This window comes from Dendrobates tinctorius, unplaced genomic scaffold (genome assembly GCF_039654945.1).
Source record: "Dendrobates tinctorius isolate UK_male_01 unplaced genomic scaffold, ASM3965494v1 ptg000138l, whole genome shotgun sequence".
Taxonomy (NCBI): domain Eukaryota; kingdom Metazoa; phylum Chordata; class Amphibia; order Anura; family Dendrobatidae; genus Dendrobates; species Dendrobates tinctorius.
Window position 1 is genome coordinate 23923650 of NW_027361806.1, and position 20702 is coordinate 23944351.

Consider the following 20702-nt stretch of genomic DNA (forward strand, 5'->3'; position numbering starts at 1 on the left):
GACCCTCGTTTACTGGGAACACCCCACAAGACCTGCCATATGCAGGGAACACCCCACAAGACCTTCCGTATGCCGGGAACATCCCACAAGACCTGCTGTATACCAGGAACACCCCACAAGACCTGCCATATACCGAGAACACCCCACAAGACCCTCGTTTACTGGGAACACCCCACAAGACCTGCCGTATACCGGGAACACCCCACAAGACCTTCCGTATGCCGGGAACACCCCACAAGACCTGCCGTATACCGGGAACACCCTACAAGAACTGCTGTAAACCGGGAACACCCCGCAAAACCTTCCGTATACCGGGAACACCCCACAAGACCTGCTGTATACCGGGAACACCCCACAAGACCTGATATATACTGACAACACCCCACAAGACCTGCTCCTCATGTTTGGTGGTCCCATGGATAGTGAATAGAGCAGGGTCTTATTCTCAAACTCCTCTTCAATCTTTCCGAGCTCTGCACATCCCTGTTCACGGGACCGACCTTCTGGATAAGGAGAAAACTTTTATATTTGATACAAACCCTTAAAGAAGTGTCCTGAGATTGATATCAACCTTGTATAAAAAGAAAAACTAAAGCGCCACACAGTGGAGGAGGCAAAGTACAGTGGAGGATGGGAGGAGTAGTGATTTATAGCTCACCCAACAGTGTAACTCTATTTATTAATAACATATTGCAGTTTGATTTCTCTCATTGTTGTCATGGGAACTAACTCGCTATTTATTCCGATGTAGTGTCCCTCGGTGACTTCTGTGCGAGAATTTATAGTTAAATAAATTTACTGTATATTATCTATCTATTATTTATCTATTATCTATCTATTGTCTATCTATCAGTTATCTATTTATCATCTATCTATCTATTATGTATCTTTAGGAAGTAATTTTTATATTATATTTTATACCGACCTTTTTAGATAAAACACATAGGAAGATGAAGATGAACATTCCCTGGAAGGCATTGGAGATTGTGAAGAGGTAAGCGGTGACCACCGTCCCATTCACCACATGCAGGACGCCAAACATCCATGTGGCACCGAGAAGGAACAGGAGAGCCAGAGACCCCCGTGCACAGGACCTGCGTTACAATGGAAATTCATTACAACAGCCAGTAATCATGGACGCCGGGCATATCACGATATACGGCGCTGTCATGACACGACTCGTAGGTGCTCTGATATCACAGCGCTTCCAGCAGTCGTCTCCGGCAGATCTTCTATACCCCGGTGACTGGCACCGCCATATGACTTCCTTCTAAATCTACTGCCAGCAATTCCCAAGGGTCAAAATCTGTCTTTAATAATCATGTGAAGCGTTCCCGAGCTTGGAGAAATCGCTTCTCGTATCGTCTGGCAGGTTATGAATCTTTATATATAGAATAGAAGGTAATTATCTGGGGATGTCTGTATCTCTTGTTCCGGGATGGTTTAATAATGTAAATCTGTGTGATAACTTTGTAGCAAACTTTTACATTTCATTTATTCCAGGAACTTTAAAAACTTTCTGACAATTGGGGTGAAAAAAGACGATGAAGCCTCTGTGCCATCCGAGAAGCAGACGAACGTATGATGGCACCGGGCTCTGACAATATGGCTCTTACAGCTGGAGCAAGGGACACTTTTGGGAGTCGACCACTTGCCACCAGTATGTGGCTTTGCACTTCCTAACTTTTCGGAGGCTTAAACTCTTTTCACCATCCACAAATATCAAAAATGAAAAATTTAACATATTGGGATAGTTGTGCTTTTGTAAAAGTCCAATTTATCAACACATATAATTATTTAACCTGTAAATAAATGTTGTAAAAAAAAAGAAAACACTGGAAGCTGCATCTCCCCCCTCCCTCCCAATAAATGATAGAAAGAAAACTAAAATGTCAGACGTACCACAAAATATTACAAAGATAAATGACAGCTGGTAAAATAAAAAGTTATGAGTCTCAGAAAAATGGCAACACAAACCAAAGTGTCTTTTACAAAGTTCATGATTTTACATATTTAAAATAATAAAACACTTTTGTCAGTTTGTCGTTGCTGTAATCGCACTGACCGGGAGAATTGTGTTGCGGGATTGTGTTTGCCACATATTGCACAGGACAAGGTAAAAAAGAGTCACAGAAAGATGATGGAGCTGAGTTTGTATTCTTCCATAGGAATTGTTCATCATCGTTTATGTTTTTAAATATGCATTTTTTTTACAGTGATTTGCATAAGTATTCACACCCCATACCCCTTGGCTTTTTACATATTTTGTTATATTATAACCGGTGTGTAAATATTTGTGTAATCCGATTTGTATGTGATGCATCAGCACTAAATAGTCAAGGATGGTGAAACTAAGTGAGAAAAATATAGACATAAATTACATTTATGGGATCAAATAACTAAAAATTGGCATAAACTGTACATAGTGACATAGTTACAGTGGGGGAAATAAGTATTTGATTCCTCTGGCAAACAAGACTTAATACTTGGTGGCAAAACCCTTGTTGGCAAGCCCAGCAGTCAGATGTTTGTTGTAGTTGATGATGAGGTTTGTTCACATGTCAGGAGGAATTTTGCTCCACTTCTCTTTGCAGATCATCTCTGAATCATTAAGATTTTGAGGCTATCGCTTGGCAACTCGGAGCTTCAACTCCCTCCATAAGTTTCCTATGAAATTAAGGTCTGGAGACTGGCTAGGCCACTCCATGACCTTAATGTGCTTCTTTTTGAGCCACTCCTTTGTGGCCTTGGCTGTATGTTTTGATTCATTGTCTTGCTGGAAGACCCAGCCATGACCCATTTTCAATGCCCTGGTGGAGGGAAGGAGGTTGTCCCTAAGGATTTTACAGTACATGGCTCCATCCATTCCCCCATTGATGCGGTGAAGTAGTCCTGTGCCCTCAGCAGATAAACACCCTCAAAACATAATGTTTCCACCTCCGTGCTTGACAGTGGGGATGGTGTTCTTTGGGTCATAGGCAGCATTTCTTTTCCTCCAAACACGGCGAGTTGAGTTAATGCCGAAGACGTCAATTTTGTCTCCTCTGACCACAGCACCTTCTCCCAATCACTCACAGAATCATCCAGGTGTTCATTGGCAGACTTCAGATGGGCCTGCACATGTGCCTTCTGGATCAGGGGGACCTTACTGCAGGATTGTAAACCTTTATGGCGTAATGTGTTACCAATGGTTTTCTTGGTGACTATGGTCCCAGCTGCCTTGAGATCGTTAACAAGTTCCCCCTGTGTGGTTTTAGGTTTTAGGCTGATCTCTCACCTTCCTCATGATCAAGGATACCCCAAGAGGTGAGACTTTGCATGGTGCCCCAGATCGATGTTGATTGACAGTCATTTTGTATTTCTTCTATTTTCTTACTAACACCAACAGTTGTCTCCGTCTCACCCAGCGTCTTACTTGTGGTTTTGTAGCCCATTCCAGCTTTGTGCAGGTGTATGATCTTGACCTTGACATCCTTAGAAAGCTCTTTGGTCTTGCCCATGTTGTAGAGGTTAGACTCTGACTGATTAATTGAGTCTGTAGACAGGAGTCTTTTATAAAGATGACTATAAATATGCAAATAAAGTCCGTGGAGCCTCATTTAAGAGTCTCAAACACGGGACTAGCCAGATCTTCCTCAAGGGAAGGACCCAGCCAAGGAGTAGCTCCTTTCGGAAACCACCATTACCACCATATTAAGTGGCCCTTTAAGTCAATATCCAGCTCTTTACGAGTTTACAGATATGACAAAGGAAATACCAAGGCCAGGTATCCATCCACAGACAGCTGTTTCGGGGTGTTGCCCCTCATCAGTGTGGAGTAGGATTCTGGATAGGTGGGAGCAATGCCTAGTAGAACAACTTCACCAAACAATCACTGACCTCAGGGAGACCAGTCAAAGAAAACACTGCGGCAGCCGGCAAAGGCACTCAATCAGTGAAATCCTAGGTGCATTGCTCCATGGGAAATACAAATATGCAAATAAAGTCCGTGGAGCCTCATTTAAGAGTCTCAAACATGGGACTAGCCAGATCTTCCTCCAGGGAAGGACCCAGCCAAGGAGTGGCTCCTTTCGGAAACCACCATTACCACCATATTAAGTGGCCCTTTAAGTCAATATCCAGCTCTTTACGAGTTTACAGATATGACAAGGGAAATACCAAGGCCAGGTATCCATCCACAGACAGATGTTTCGGGGTGTTGCCCCTCATCAGTGTGGAGTAGGATGCTGGATTGGTGGGAGCAATGCCTAGTAGACCAACATCATGAAACAATCACTGACCTCACTGCGGCAGCCGGCAAAGGAGCTCAATCAGTGAAATCCTAGGTGCATTGCTCCCTGGGAAATACAAATATGCAAATAAAGTCTGTGGAGCATCATTTAAGAGTCTCAAATACGGGACTAGCCAGATCTTCCTCCAGGGAAGGACCCATGGTGGTTTCTGAAAGGAGCCACTTCTTGGCTGGGTCCTTCCCTGGAGGAAGATCTTGCTAGTCCCGTGTTTGAGACTCTTAAATGAGGCTCCGCGAACTTTATTTGCATATTTGTATTTCCCATGGAGCATTGCACCTAGGATTTCAATGATTAAGCGCCTTTGCCGGCTGCCGCAGTGTTTTCTTTGACTGGTCTCCCTGAGGTCAGTGATTGTTTCGTGATAAAGATGACTATGTAAGACAGCTGTCTTTAATGCAGGTAATGAGCTGATTAGGAGCGTCTAAGGCTGAGTGCAGACGGAGTTTTGAGCCCTGCGGATTTCTCCGTGCAGAATGGAAGAAAACCGCAGGTCAAATGACCTGCATTTTTCCTGCGGATTTCTTCCATTTTTCACGCGGTTTTCATGCGGTTTTTGTGCGGTTTTCCATTGCGGTCTTCCCCCTGCGGATTTGGTAACAGGGGAGATAGAAAACCGCACAAAAGAAGTAACATGCTGCGGATTTTGTACCGCAGGAAAACCGCGCGGAAAAATCCGCAGCTTCTGCACAGCGTTTTTTTTTTTTTCATTCATTTCAAAGGTACTGTACATCACAATGCGGATATGCAACGTTTCTGCGCGGTAAAATCCGCTGCGGAAACGCTGCAAATCTGCATCGTGTGCACATGGTCTAACTGGTCTGTAGGAGCCGCAACTCTTAATGGTTGGTAGGGGGTCAAATACTTATTTTTCTCTGCAAAATGCAAATACATTTATATAATTTATACAATGTGATTTTCTGGATTTTATTTTTGATATTCTACCTCTCAATGTTAAAAATTAACCTACCCTAAAAATTATACACTGTTCATGTCTTTGTCAGAGGGCAAACTTACAAAATTAGCAAGGGGTCAAATACTTATTTCCCCCACTGTACATAGTTACGTAGGTTGAAAAAGGACCCCGATCCATCAAGTTCAACCTGTCTCCACCAATTGCTCATTTTGTCACTAATTTAACTATAACCAGCAATGTTCTGTGTAATGAGGAAATCACCCAGCCCTTGTATAAAAGCTGTTATAGTGTCGGCCATTCCACGGTCTGACTGCTCTAACTGTAAAGAACCCTTTTCTATTTAGCTGCCAGAATTGCCTTCCACCCGTGGTGAGTGTCCTCTGATCCTTAGCGTCATATTGTAGTCAGTGATTTGAGACTGGGACAGAGGTTCACCTTCCAACAGACAATGACCCAAAGCATACTGCTAATGCAACACTCGAGGGGTGTAAGGGGAAACGTGTAAATGTTCTGGAGTGGCCGAGTCACAGCCCAGACCTTAATCCAATGGAGAATCTGTGGTCAGACATGAAGATCGCTGTTCACCAGAGGAAACATCTAACGTGAAGGAGCTGGAGCAGTTTTGCCCTGAGGAATGGACAAAAAATCCTGTGGCAAAATGTGGAAAGATCATAGAGACTTTTCCAAAGCGACTTGCAGCTGTAATTGCTGCAAAAGGAGGCTCTACAAAGTACTGACTTTAGGAGGTGAATAATTATGCACACTGAAGATTACAGTTGTCTTCTCCTTTTATTGTTTGCTGATACAAACCCTCCAAAAAACAGTGAAATTCCAGGTTGTGAAAAATGTCAATGGGAGTGAATACTTTCCAAAGCCACTGTAGCTAAATGTCTTTATTACACTTTTATTTTTTTCTATAAACTGGCCATTTTGACCTAAATGTTCATCCTTTACCTTATGTTTTCGTAGCAACTAACTTCTGGCTTCAACATTGCAGTATGACGGAAAACTTTGTATATGATGACTCCAAATGCCATCAGGTTAACCTGAAAATGTAACAATACAAAGACAGAAGAACATAAACGAATGTACACATAATGAACAGCGCAAAGTCTTCCCTCCTCTCTCCTTATTTGTAACATTTCAGCTATCAATCTTTCAGACCACTACAGTCCAATCCCTGCACAGACAGATTCTGCAGGAAGTCCAGGGATCGGCCTACAGAGGATGGTGGGAGAAGGGTAAAGTTATTTCTCTGATGAAGCCCCTCACACTGCTTGGGACATCTATAAGATGATTGTTCAGAGAAGAGAAGGTGACGCCGAAAGTAACATATCCTGAGAGCACTCATGTGTGGGGTCTTCTCATCCATGGAGGGGATCACTCACAATGTGTGGGGGCTTCTCATCCATGGAGGGGATCACTCACAATGTGTGGGGGCTTCTCATCCATGGAGGGGATCCCTCACAATGTGTGGGGGCTTACCATCCATGGAGGGGATCACTCACAATGTGTGGGGCTTCTCATCCATGGAGGGGGTCACTCACAATGTGTGGAGGCTTCTCATCCATGGAGGGGTTCACTCACAATGTGTGGGGGCTTCTCATCCATGGAGGGGCTCACTCACAATGTGCGGGGGCTTCTCATCCATGGGGGGGTCACTCACAATGTGTGGGGGCTTCTCATCCATAGAGGGATCACTCACAATGTGCGGGGGCTTCTCATCCATGGAGGGGGTCACTTACAATGTGTGGGGGCTTCTCATCCATGGAGGGGATCACTCACAATGTGCGGGGGCTTCTCATCCATGGGGGGGGTCACTCACAATGTGAGGGGGCTTCTCATCCATAGAGGGGATCACTCACAATGTGCGGGGGCTTCTCATCCATGGAGGGGTTCACTCACAATGTGTGGGGGCTTCTCATCCATGGAGGGGATCACTCACAATGTGTGGGGGCTTCTCATCCATGGAGGGGTTCACTCACAATGTGCGGGGCTTCTCATCCATGGAGGGGTCACTCACAATGTGTGGGGGCTTCTCATCCATGGAGGGGGTCACTCACAATGTGGGGGCTTCTCATCCATGGAGGGGATCACTCACAATGTGTGGGGGCTTCTCATCCATGGAGGGGATCACTCACAATGTGCGGGGGCTTCTCATCCATGGGGGGGGTCACTCACAATGTGAGGGGGCTTCTCATCCATAGAGGGGATCACTCACAATGTGCGGGGGCTTCTCATCCATGGAGGGGTTCACTCACAATGTGTGGGGGCTTCTCATCCATGGAGGGGATCACTCACAATGTGTGGGGGCTTCTCATCCATGGAGGGGTTCACTCACAATGTGCGGGGCTTCTCATCCATGGAGGGGTCACTCACAATGTGCGGGGCTTCTCATCCATGGAGGGGTCACTCACAATGTGTGGGGGCTTCTCATCCATGGAGGGGTTCACTCACAATGTGCCGGGGCTTCTCATCCATGGAGGGGGTCACTCACAATGTGTGGGGGCTTCTCATCCATGGAGGGGATCACTCACAATGTGTGGGGGCTTCTCATCTATGGAGGGGGTCACTCACAATGTGTGGGGGCTTCTCATCCATGGAGGGGGTCACTCACAATGTGTGGGGGCTTCTCATCCATGGAGGGGTTCACTCACAATGTGCGGGGCTTCTCATCCATGGAGGGGGTCACTCACAATGTGTGGGGGCTTCTCATCCATGGAGGGGTCACTCACAATGTGTGGGGGCTTCTCATCCATGGAGGGGTTCACTCACAATGTGCGGGGCTTCTCATCCATGGAGGGGATCACTCACAATGTGTGGGGGCTTCTCATCCATGGAGCGGGTCACTCACAATGTGTAGGGGCTTCTCATCCATGGAGGGGGTCACTCACAATGTGTGGGGGCTTCTCATCCATGGAGGGGTTCACTCACAATGTGTGGGGGCTTCTCATCCATGGAGGGGGTCACTCACAATGTGTGGGGGCTTCTCATCCATGGAGGGGTCACTCACAATGTGTGGGGGCTTCTCATCCATGGAGGGGATCACTCACAATGTGCGGGGGCTTCTCATCCATGGAGGGGATCACTCACAATGTGCGGGGGCTTCTCATCCATGGAGGGGGTCACTCACAATGTGTGGGGGCTTCTCATCCATGGAGGGGATCACTCACAATGTGCCGGGGCTTCTCATCCATGGAGGGGGTCACTCACAATGTGTGGGGGCTTCTCATCCATGGAGGGGATCACTCACAATGTGTGGGGGCTTCTCATCCATGGAGGGGGTCACTCACAATGTGTGGGGGCTTCTCATCCATGGAGGGGGTCACTCACAATGTGCGGGGGCTTCTCATCCATGGAGGGGTTCACTCACAATGTGCGGGGCTTCTCATCCATGGAGGGGTCACTCACAATGTGTGGGGGCTTCTCATCCATGGAGGGGATCACTCACAATGTGCGGGGGCTTCTCATCCATGGAGGGGATCACTCACAATGTGTGGGGGCTTCTCATCCATGGAGGGGATCACTCACAATGTGTGGGGGCTTCTCATCCATGGAGGGGATCACTCACAATTTGTGGGGGCTTCTCATCCATGGAGGGATCACTCACAATGTGCGGGGGCTTCTCATCCATGGAGGGGTTCACTCACAATGTGTGGGGGCTTCTCATCCATGGAGGGGATCACTCACAATGTGTGGGGACTTCTCATCCATCGAGGGGGTCACTCACAATGTGTGGGGGCTTCTCATCCATGGAAGGAGATCACTCACAATGTGCGGGGACTTCTCATCCATGGAGGGGTTCACTCACAATTTGTGGAGGCTTCTCATCCATGGAGGGGGGTCACTTACAATGTGTGGGGGCTGCTCATCCATAGAGGGCGGTCACCCACAATGGGTTGGGGTTTCTCATCAATGGAGGGGGTCACTCACAATGTGTGGGGGCTTCTCATCCATGGAGGGGATCGCTCACAATGTGTGGGGGCTTCTCACAATGGGTTGGGGTTTCTCATCAATGGAGGGGGTCACTCACAATTTTTCCTAAAAACACAGTCTTGAATAAAGAATCGGATCTAAACCTCCTCCAAGAACAACTTCTCCTATCATCCAGGACAATGGGGTGATGATGCTTTTTCCTGCATGATGAAGACCAGGTCACAAGGCAAAAGTGAGAACTAAGTGGCTCAGGGAACAAAACACAGACATTTCGGTTCCTCGGCCGCAGAACCTGAGAATTAATCAGCCTGGAAACATCTGATGAAAAGTTCTAAAACTAAATCTAAAGTTGTGAGAGGCTCAAAACTTTTGGCCACAACTGTGCTCTCCTCATCACTGAAAATTGCACCACATTGCATTTCAATATTGAGTCATGCATTTAGCATGACTAACCCTAACCCTAACCCTAACCTTCCTCAGACGACCATTAATAGCCTCAGTAATAGCGGCCGAGGCCGAAGGTGTCGGGATTTCTGCACGTGTCTCAGACTCTAGAATATATAAATAAATCCAGAGGTTTAGGCAATGTTTTCCTTTTTCCACCATTTATAGACCACTGCCTCTACGTCCTGTGATCTCCATCATACATCACTTTTTCTTGGCGTTGTTATTTCACTGCTGAGGATTCTGTATTTGGTGGAATTTTTGAAGTTATTGTATCTTTTACAGAAAATTACTTATCCAATTATTCAATTGTGGCATTTATTGTGATCTGGGAGATCTTTCCAGAACTTTCTATTTGCAGACTTTGCCTATAAGAAAATAATCAATTTCTAAAAGAGGAACATTTGAGCTTTCATTCCTCACTTCATCGCTTCAGTTACCTCGAAGTTTAGCAGTTCTGTAAAGTTTCAAAAACACCCTCCCTTACAGGAATTTGGCAATGATGTTTGTTACCCAGTATTCCAGATTTTGGAAGAAGAAATAATTGTCTCTTTTAAAAATCTGCAAAATTTTGCATCTTCTGCAACTTCAACCCCCCATAAAACATTTACTGTTTCGGATGAACTCACATTATTCAGAGTTAAAGCTCCCATTGTAAAGTCAGAATTTTCTCCTTTTCTTTCACCTGTTTTTCTATATTTTATTATGACCTATAAACAAACCTCGGACACGAAAAAAGCCCGAGAAAATATGCTGATGATGCAAAACAGACAGCCAAATCAGATCATGTCGCCCTGGAACATAATCAAGCATAAAGTATGTAAGATTATGGAGGAAATAACTTTTGCCGAGACCTCTGTTAGGTCAGAAAAGTTTACGGTGAGTTTTTAAGCCAAATACAACAACTTAACAGACCGCACGCTGATCCACAGGAACAATTTTTCTCGATGTGCCAGGTCTGCAAGTCAACAAGTGTCTGTTCATGTGAAATAGTCGGCTTCTGTACGATGCTACAACTGGGGTGAAAAATAACTGTGATGATTACAGGGCACATGGGAATTTGTGGATCATGAAGATGACAGTGTAATCCTCGGAGACGTCCGATCCCCAATAACCGGCGATACAACGCAATGCCTGAAGTAGCGGATTACCAGACTCCTGATACAGTTTATTCCTAAACCTCCTGCCGAGTTTTCCAAAGTACGGGCCAACTCATCAAACTTTATTTTATGCTTTCAAAAGTTCCAGTTGCAATGATTACCCTCCCACCAGAGAAAAAACATTAAAAAAAACTATCCAGACACTTAAAAGAGCACAAATGAATTGTTAAAATTGACTTGACTTTAGGTGTCTTCCAACCCTAGTGGTGTGCATGGAGAAGAGGAGGACCTATAGGACCACCTTGCTGGTCTGACTCCAGTTCTATGCCGACCCTTTAGCCGTCAAAATCCCAATGGGCTTCTCTTTGCTTTTCGTTTTTCCTCCTCACTTTCCGAGAGCTATAATTTTAAAATTTTTCAGTTGAAAGTTGTTTGAGATCTGTTTTTTTATTGTACAAGCCATAAGTTTAATCATTATCGTGTTGGGGTCCAAGCAACTTTCTGATGTCATTTATCTTCACTTTTATCACAGTGACTACAAATCAGCCATTCTGCCATCTTCATACTTTTTTTTTCAATTTGTCAATCACCATTTGGGACAAATATTCTGATATTATATTTGTTCCGACACTTAAATATGCTAACTTTTACTTTATTTTCATTCTAGATAAAGCTTATATGTATAAATATATCTACATTTTCATATTTTTTTCTTATTTTTGCAAGTATTTTTTATGTATATTTTTATTAGTCTCCTTAAGGACTTGATGGCTTCTAAAATCCATTGCAATACTGTAATATTGCAGCATAGTGTAAAGTTACTGACCTCTAAAGCTCAGATACAGGCAGGGCTACATAGGTGTAGTAACATGGCGGATGTGGGGGCTTCAGTTTACCCCTGGCTGTCATATGTGCAGTGCAATATGGGGGTAATAGGCATCAGAAAAGACCCCCCTTCTCATTGCCAACCTTCTAAATGCCTCTGTGACTACTGACAGTAGTGGTAATTTTTCCTTTTCAGATGATGTTTGGGCAGTATGGTGGCTCAGTGGTTAGCACTGCAGCCTTACAGCGCTGGAGTCCTGGGTTCCAATCCCACCAAGGACAACATCTGCAAGGAGTTTGTATGTTCTCCCCATGTTTGCGTGGGTTTCCTCCGGGCACTCTGGTTTCCTCCCACGTTCCAAAGACATACTGAATTTAGATTGTGAGCCCCATCGGGGACAGTGATGATAATGTGTGCAAACTGTAAAGCGCTGCGGAATATGTTAGCGCTATATAAAGATTATTATTATTTATTAAAATGAATGATGGGGCATGCTGAGATTCCACATGCCCAATCCTTTGCTTGAGGTGTCTGATTTATTCTCCTTCTCCGATAATGGAAAACACGTTCACATTTAGCCTAGCTGAGCGTGCATGTGTGTAGGAGAAAAAGAAGGAATAGATTGGAATTAGAACTTTGATTACTTTTTTGCAGCGAGTTGACCACACTTATAATTTCTGGTTCTCTGGACTGCAAGGACACTGGGAAAAATAATAAACTTTCTTGCATGGCCCCTAAACTCTATTTGTCCCATTGGTAGCTCATGTCTTATCTCTCCCGGGATCCGGTGCCCGGTCAGGCTTTCAGTAGCCCTGAATTTACAAGGTAGGGGAACACCCAGTAGCAATTTTTTCATTGAAAGCAATGGGTTACGGGCACATCTCAGATCCGTGCAATATGCTGTTAAACAATCCTCTTAATCTTACTTAAATCAAAATACTCCAATAAAACACTGGAGAATATTAATAAAAAAAGGAATGTTGTACTCACGAGAATGATGAGACAGGCCGGCCCAATAAAACTCCATATAAAATTATTCTCCGTGCTCAGCCAACATCTTCAAAATAAATAAAATATCACAGCATCAATAATTTATCCTGTTGGGAAAATACATCTGAAAACCAAGTGCCACAATGTAGATACACTTACACTTTATCTGTGCCGTAATACTTGTATCCCAACACGGCCGAAACACCGACCACGACGGCCGGGCTGCAGTATCCGAAAATGTAAAAATTCTTGTGTAGGAATCCTCGGTTGTAAATGACTCCGACCACGATGAGATACAGGTGGATCCCCTCAATGCACATCCAAGCAAACGCAGCGAGGAAGAAGTAATGGAGCGACCCCGCAATGACGGCACAAAGAACCTGGAACAGTGACATATTCACGTTGCATCGTCCGCCGTCAGGTAACTGTTACCTTACTAGTACTTTCCTGAAATCTTCATATACTGAATATTGACAAGTGTTTGTTACTCTTTACTCTTATACTGTAAAGCATTTTTTTCTGCAAATATCAACATTCTACATCTACGCTAAGCATGTATGTTATTATGAAGAATTCCTTATAATGTTGCCCTTCCGGCAATACTTACAGTTATATCCAGTGAATGCTTTTATATCTAGTAACAGTGCAGTACGTTAGGCGCAAACTAGAGATTAGCAAATCGATTTTATGCAAATCGAACTTTTAGTCAATGCTCTGGACCAGGCAAGTTTGAACAAGTTGCAATTTGATATACGCAAACCGTCCCCCCAAAAATTACCCATCGCCATTAAACATTGCAGAATATTGCATCAGGCAGAGAAGGAATTCATGACCTCAGTGGCAGCCAGGTAGACTTTCCATAACAGCTAGCAGCTTTCACATCAAATGGTACAGCAAAGACAATCAGGAATGACTGAAGAGCCTGTATGAAAGCCAAGGCAAGGAATGCAGCTGCCATTTTAGTGTGAGCATGGATTGTGAAAGGACGTCAGATCTCACTGTTGAACCTTAGAAAAAGGGTAGGTGATTAAACAATCCATAGTATATAATAAAGTATTTGCTGGACTTGCCACATGTGTAAATTTTTCCATGCTGATATATTAAGGTAAACTTCAAAAACCAGAAATTACCTAGGTAGATGGCAGCCTCCAAATACAAATCATCACAAAAAGAAAACCGGAAGCTATAATATCATAAAATTATGACATTTTATTAGAATACATTTTAAAAAATGTGGTACATCAATATGATTAAAAGATGGGGACAAAAAATGCAAAAAAACAGTCACTAGGGAAATCACAGAGAACCTGGTAGGGTATGTGAGACTAAAATATTAGGTATACAGTCCCGCTACTGAAAAAAGTACATGCATGCAATATATTAACAGCTAGTTAGTCGGTTATGAAAATAAGTGCTAAGTGCATAGAGAGCTGAAAGAAACCGGCTTCAATAAGACCAAAAATTCAATTAAGGCTGAATATATCGCTTAAAGTGCATAATGGACAACGGGGTTGGATCACCTACATATAACTCCTATCCAGGAAAAACAGCTGGTTTGCATGAAAAGATCAAGTATTCTCAAAAGTGAATTACTTATAATACATAATAATAAGTGCAACTAAAAAAGTATGCAGCAAAAAAATATATCATGGAAAACAGCTGAGTGAAATACTCTATACCTTTATGGAACGTGGCACCCCGACGCGCGTTTCGCGTTCTGCTTCTTCCAACAGAGCATGCGTAATCATATTGATGTACCACATTTTTTAAAATGTATTCCAATAAAATTTCGAAATTTTATGGTATTATAGCTTCAGGTTGTCTTTTTGTGATGATATATTAAGGTGTCGCTTCACTGCTGGCTTTCAGCACAGCATATAGAATATAAAAAAAGCTGCTACTTCCATAGGTAATTAAAACGTGATTTTTCTTATTTGCTTTCCATTAAAAAGTTATATTGCTGTGCCAAGTGAACATCTCTGATGCGTTTCTGGCATTGTCCTCTATGACTAAGGACGTGGACCACGCCGGGAATGTGTCAGACATATTTAGTTTAGCTATCTAGGTTCATTTGCTTGACCTTTTTATATGGTTATAACAGAAAGACCCATTTGTCTAAGTAGCGCTACATTATTATAAACTTTGCTCTGCACTATAATTGAATGTACTAGACCGCCGTTATCTAAGTCCAGTTGTTTTACCCTATGGTTATAACAGAAAGATATATTGGTTTAAGTAGCGCTACATTTCAGCATCAGGACCTGCCAAAATAGGTCACATGACTGCATTCTAAAAGACAGAGACAGGACCTTCCAGAGCCATTGCGCAGGCGCGGAAGTAAAAGTCTCTGTGACTCACTACTCCCTTTTCTGACATGCGCTCTTATCACTACCATACAGCGTCTATGGTTTCTATGACACTGGTCCATCTTATGCGCCCTTGTGGCTTCCACTTCAGTGATTACACGCTACCACCTGGAGGCTGGTGCGTACGCCGAGCGGCGAGTCTCCGCAGCTGCTATGACTTAACTGAATTACTGTGCATATTTAAGCTTAGTGGATCTACAAGTGCCACCACTTTACTCTGCCCCTGATGAAGTCACAATTGTGACGACACGCGTCGGGTTATGGGCGCAGTCCCTGGCCCTCTCGCACCTATTCATGTATGATGGCCATTTGTATTCAGTGAGCATGTCCGTCATTATTCGACCAGCCTGCTGTCTTGGGTGGTAAAGTATATGGGAAGGGAGGTTTAATCTCTGATTTATTTGATAAGTGTTTTGGCTCTCTTCAACCCGATAGTTCATTTTTACATACTGGACACGGGTTAATGCAGTGGCCCATATCATAGTTTATTATACTGGACTAGTATTTGATGCAGCAATACTTTACCTTGATGTGTTTGACTGTGATCCTATCGTGTGTTTTTTACATCCCTCCTCTTTCTGTGTATATTCTAAGATATTTGCACTCATTACATGGTTGTTGATGTACCTAAATTGATGCACTTAGCAACAATATACACTTAGATATTTTTTCTGTACAGGGCTTAGTGTATTACACACATTATATTTATTACGTGGACTTGCTGCACACATCATGTGTATATAATTGGGTGATGTTATATAGGGCTTGTTATTGCTCCCAGGTCTATAGGTTATGTCTAATAACCTTTGTCTATTTTAAATGTTTTTAACAAACTTTTGGTGTCTTGTGTATCCTATGTAATAAAATTGGTAACTTTTCTATGGTGATCCCTGCATTTGGTGTATGTCTTCTTGGCTCTTCTTTGTGATATACATATTTAGTTGGGACAGCAATGTGACTTTTTATGAAAAACATATAAAGAAAACCAAGAGAAGTACCAGCTTTTTTTCTCTTCCATAATTTACAAAACACTGAATTAACATCCCAGAGTGTGTGACAGCTCAGCAGTGAAGAATAGTTATCATCCATTTACAGATAGGCATATATATGGAGGTCACTGTGACATTATTAAGGTTGTGTTTGGAACAAAGTGTTTGTCATGAGTTGGATTCAGTCCTAGGAGACCTCAGAGTGTTACGCACATCTGTTCAGGGCAATTGCAGAACTTGTGTTTTGCCACCAATCAAATTTTTGTGAAAAACTCAGCAAAGATGGAGAAATGCAATTTCAAACCATTGTCTTATCTCCAGTGTAAACATTAACAAAAGCTTCTCAGGTTTCATAGAAAAGTAATATAAAAAGTAATTATAAAAATAGGTTACATGCCTCTGGACAGAGAGACTGAGAGAGACAGCCAGAGATTCTGCCAAGACATCCATACATCCAAAGGACCAGAGACAGAACAGTAGCCAATACATCACATCACGTCACCATCATGAGGGACACGGACCTATCATTCTACAGGAAGCAACCTAGGGGACCTCAGCCCCGGTTGGAAGAATACACATCTGCTCCATTGACCATCACTGAACTATGGATATGTTTGGAAAAGCCAGGTTTTGACTCTTGGGTCATCTGGCCTCATACCTCAATGGAATATCATCTTCCTAAGCTTGCTGCTGCCTCCTCTCTCTGTGCGTGCTTCAGATGGGGTAGCTGACCCAGAAAGCTCTGATGTAACAGCTGCCATTATCCCGGCATAAGGGTGATACTCTGTCACGTGCACCATCAGGGGTACTGTCCTGGGACTGTTCTATATGCTATCTGCCTGTTTTGTGGTTAAATAAAGCATTGCCACACTGTTTTACCCTCACCCTGAGTTGTCTGAATAGCGCTATGCCCACGTTAAAGCAAGAGCAGGCATTTGGTGGGACGATCCCTGGTCTATGCAGTTTTGGCTAGTGGACCAGGGCGCCCGCCGACCCCCCATGTCTCCACACCCTCTGAAACTGAAATTAAAGTTTCTGCATTACTGAAATATTTATGGTGATGCAGGAGCCAACATGAATTTAGTAGGTGACTCCAGTTAGTAGTGTCTGGCGTACTCCCCTCTCCTCATCCAGAACTCGTGCATGCTCAGCTGAGCCAGGTGTGCATGTATATGGGGGGATTGGAAGTAATAACTATCTGAGGTGTACGACAAATTTGAAAGGGAATGTATCAGCCGATGCATGCTGCCTGAACCATGAGCGGCATGAATCAGACACTTGGACAGGACCCACCCTGATGTGCGTGTACATAGAGAGACCTGTCAGTCTTGAGAAGACAGCCCGGGAGAAGCCACTGGTTGGATCACTCGTCCAACGCACATAGTCCCTGGCCATCTTTGCAAAGTAATTTTTTTTCTGAAATGCTGCAAAGTTTCAGAGTAAAACATGCTGTGCTGCAATAACTCTGGGGTTCAGGCAGCGTGAATCAGAAGACAGGTTCCGTTTACGACTTCTCCATCCTTCCCAGATCTATTGCTTTCATTCTCTGAATTGGAGGGAAATAGAGGGAGGTACAATACAGTTGTGGCCAAAAGTATTGACACTTCTACAATTCTGTCAGATAATACTCAGTTTCTTCCTGAAAATGATTGCAAACACAAATTCTTTGGTATTATTATCTTCATTTAATTTGTCTTAAATGGAAAAACACAAAAGAGAATGAAGCAAAAAGCAAAACATTGATCATTTCACACAAAACTCCAAAAATGGGCCAGACAAAAGTATTGGCACCCTCAGCCTAATACTTGGTTGCACAACCTTTAGCCAAAATAACTGCGACCAACCGCTTCCGGTAACCATCAATGAGTTTCTTACAATGCTCTGCTGGAATTTTAGACCATTCTTCTTTGGCAAACTGCTCCAGGTCCCTGATATTTGAAGGGTGCCTTCTCCAAACTGCCATTTTTAGATCTCTCCACAGGTGTTCTATGGGATTCAGGTCTGGACTCATTGCTGGCCACCTTAGAAGTCTCCAGTGCTTTCTCTCAAACCATTTTCTAGTGCTTTTTGAAGTGTGTTTTGGGTTATTGTCCTGCTGGAAGACCCATGACCTCTGAGGGAGACCCAGCTTTCTCACACTGGGCCCTACATTATCCTGCAAAATTTGTTGGTAGTCTTCTGACTTCATAATGCCATGCACACGGTCAAGCAGTCCAGTGCCAGAGGCAGCAAAGCAACCCCAAAATATCAGGGAACCTCCGTCATGTTTGACTGTAGGGACCGTGTTTTTTTCTTTGAATGCCTATTTTTTACTCCTGTAAACTCTATGTTGATGCCTTTGCCCAAAAAGCTCTACTTTTGTCTCATCTGACTAGAGAACATTCTTCCAAAATGTTTTAGGATTTTTCAGGTAAGTTTTGGCAAACTCCAGCCTGGCTTTTTTATGTCTCGGGGTAAGAAGTGGGGTCTTCCTGGGTCTCCTACCATACAGTCCCTTTTCATTCAGACGCTGACGGATAGTACGGGTTGACACTGTTGTACCCTCGGACTGCAGGGCAGATTGAACTTGTTTGGATGTTAGTCGAGGTTCTTTATCCAACATCCGCACAATCTTGCGTTGAAATCTCTTGTCAATTTTTCTTTTCCGTCCACATCTAGGGAGGTTAGCCACAGTGCCATGGGCTTTACACTTCTTGATGACACTGCGCACGGTAGACACAGGAACATTCAGGTCTTTGGAGATGGACTTGTAGCCTTGAGATTGCTCATGCTTCCTCACAATTTGGTTTCTCAAGTCCTCAGACAGTTCTTTGGTCTTCTTTCTTTTCTCCATGCTCAATGTGGTACACACAAGGACCCAGGACAGAGGTTGAGTCAACTTTAATCCATGTCAACTGGCTGCAAGTGTGATTTAGTTATTGCCAACACCTGTTAGGTGCCACAGGTAAGTTACAGGTGCTGTTAATTACACAAATTAGAGAAGCATCACATGATTTTTCAAACAATACCAATACTTTTGTCCACCCTCTTTTTTATGTTTGGTGTGGATTTATATCCAATTTGGCTTTAGGACAATTATTTTTGTGTTTTTTCATTTAAGACAAATTAAATGAAGATAATAATAACAAAGAATTTGTGATTGCAATCATTTTCAGGAAGAAACTGAGTATTATCTGACAGAATTGCAGGGGTGTCAATACTTTTGGCCACAACTGTAGATGGTGCTAGGGAAACACATAGAAGACCATGAGATAGATGTCAGCCAATCAATTTTATGCAAATTGAATTTATGTTGATTTTTGGGGGGAATTTGCTGGAACTGAAAAATTCAAACAGGTAGTTTTTAATGCAGGAGATTGCATATGCCAGAGAAGGATTATATGACCTCAGGAGGGCAGGTGGACTCCTCCTTACAGTTATTATAGGATAGACAATCATAGCCACTATAAAAGCAGAGGCAGGGAATGCAGCCAGCAATTTATGGTGAATAAGGACAGTTAGAAGGTCATTTCTCAGACTAAAGGTGCAGTCTGATGGCTGTATAAATCAGACTGAGATCGGAATACAGTGCACAGACTGGCCGGCAGGTCTCTAGACCCATGTGTGACAGCTTCATGTCACGCTGAGGTTGGAAGAGCCGCCGATCAGTCCGTGCACTGCGATCCAATCTTGGTCCGACTTATACGGTCACCTGACTGCAGCAAAAGAGTTAGTGCGAGAAAGCCATGAAACACTGAATACATTGTACATATAGTGTGTGACGGCGGTGAAGAAACCTTACCAACCGTTTACCGTATATGTGGAGTTCAGTGGGACATTACTGAGGTTGGATGGACACGGTCCTAGGAGACCGCACAGGGTCACGCATGATTTAAATCTATCTGAAATTTTTGGGAAAAATTCAGCAAACTTTGTGATGTGAAATGTCTAAAGATTAGCTCACCTCTACCATTAGATTTTATTTGTTAGCTTTATCTCCTGTTAAACGTTCTGTACATATTTAATGCTTTCACCCTGGGGCGGTGAATTTCTGTATCCAGGCCCGGAGATGTGAGAACGCAGGTGGATATATCCCATCGATCGTTCTCAGGATAATCCACTTGTGCTCCATCTGGTGAGACTACAATTGAGATCCGCTGCTGCTTTTATCCGAGGATCCGTTACATATTCATGACAGATTTCAGACGCTCCGAGAGACGTAAACGGTAATGCAATCAGAGCGACGGCGGATTTCGAGCTTTTGTGTACAATTGTGTTACAAAAATTGAAAGGGGAATAAGGGGCCCAAGTTTCATAAAACTTCCATGATAAACAGGTAATCCTCCAGATCCGAACAGCGCAACCCTCATGTACAGAGCCGGACTATGTACCATCTAATAAATGGACCCAAAACATTTTCTTTTAAAATTCATTTGTCAACAAAATTGATGTTGACAGAAACGGTATCTCATTGGGAAGGAGAATATGGCAGCACCCATGTCTGCGGCGGGAGATCTGGAAGGCGTGTGGCACGCTGATACGGGCCCATTGGGAACTTGGAGTGGATTCTGTGTCACTTTGATGGCAATCATCATTGTGGACATCTAATGATTGGACACTCGGAAGCATCAGCAGGTAGACACTCACTGGGAAAGTGTTTATCACACCAGCAACATGCCATAGATGTCTTATAAGTAGGTGGGGTAACACTTTTAGGATCCCACAGTGACAAGACATTACTGAATCTAACGAAATTCGAAATTTTCCCCCTGCGCACTGTGCACAATGACAGTGCTCTCTCTCGCTGGCTCAGATCAGCAGTAACGAGCTGGCAGCAGAATGCGTTGGCAGAATACCTGGCATGCAG

General features: G+C 43.6%; 1 protein-coding gene across 1 annotated transcript in view; it reads right to left on the reverse strand.

Moving 5' to 3' along the window:
* Positions 1 to 20702, reverse strand: part of ADGRL4 (adhesion G protein-coupled receptor L4) — a 166474-nt gene that overhangs the window by 15325 nt on the left and 130447 nt on the right. The window contains exons 12-15 of the mRNA XM_073544869.1: positions 12661 to 12881; positions 12502 to 12568; positions 6160 to 6251; positions 926 to 1094 (exon numbers count right to left, since the gene is read on the reverse strand). Coding sequence (XP_073400970.1) covers positions 926 to 1094; positions 6160 to 6251; positions 12502 to 12568; positions 12661 to 12881 — 549 coding nt within the window. The remainder of the gene's footprint in view (positions 1 to 925; positions 1095 to 6159; positions 6252 to 12501; positions 12569 to 12660; positions 12882 to 20702) is intronic.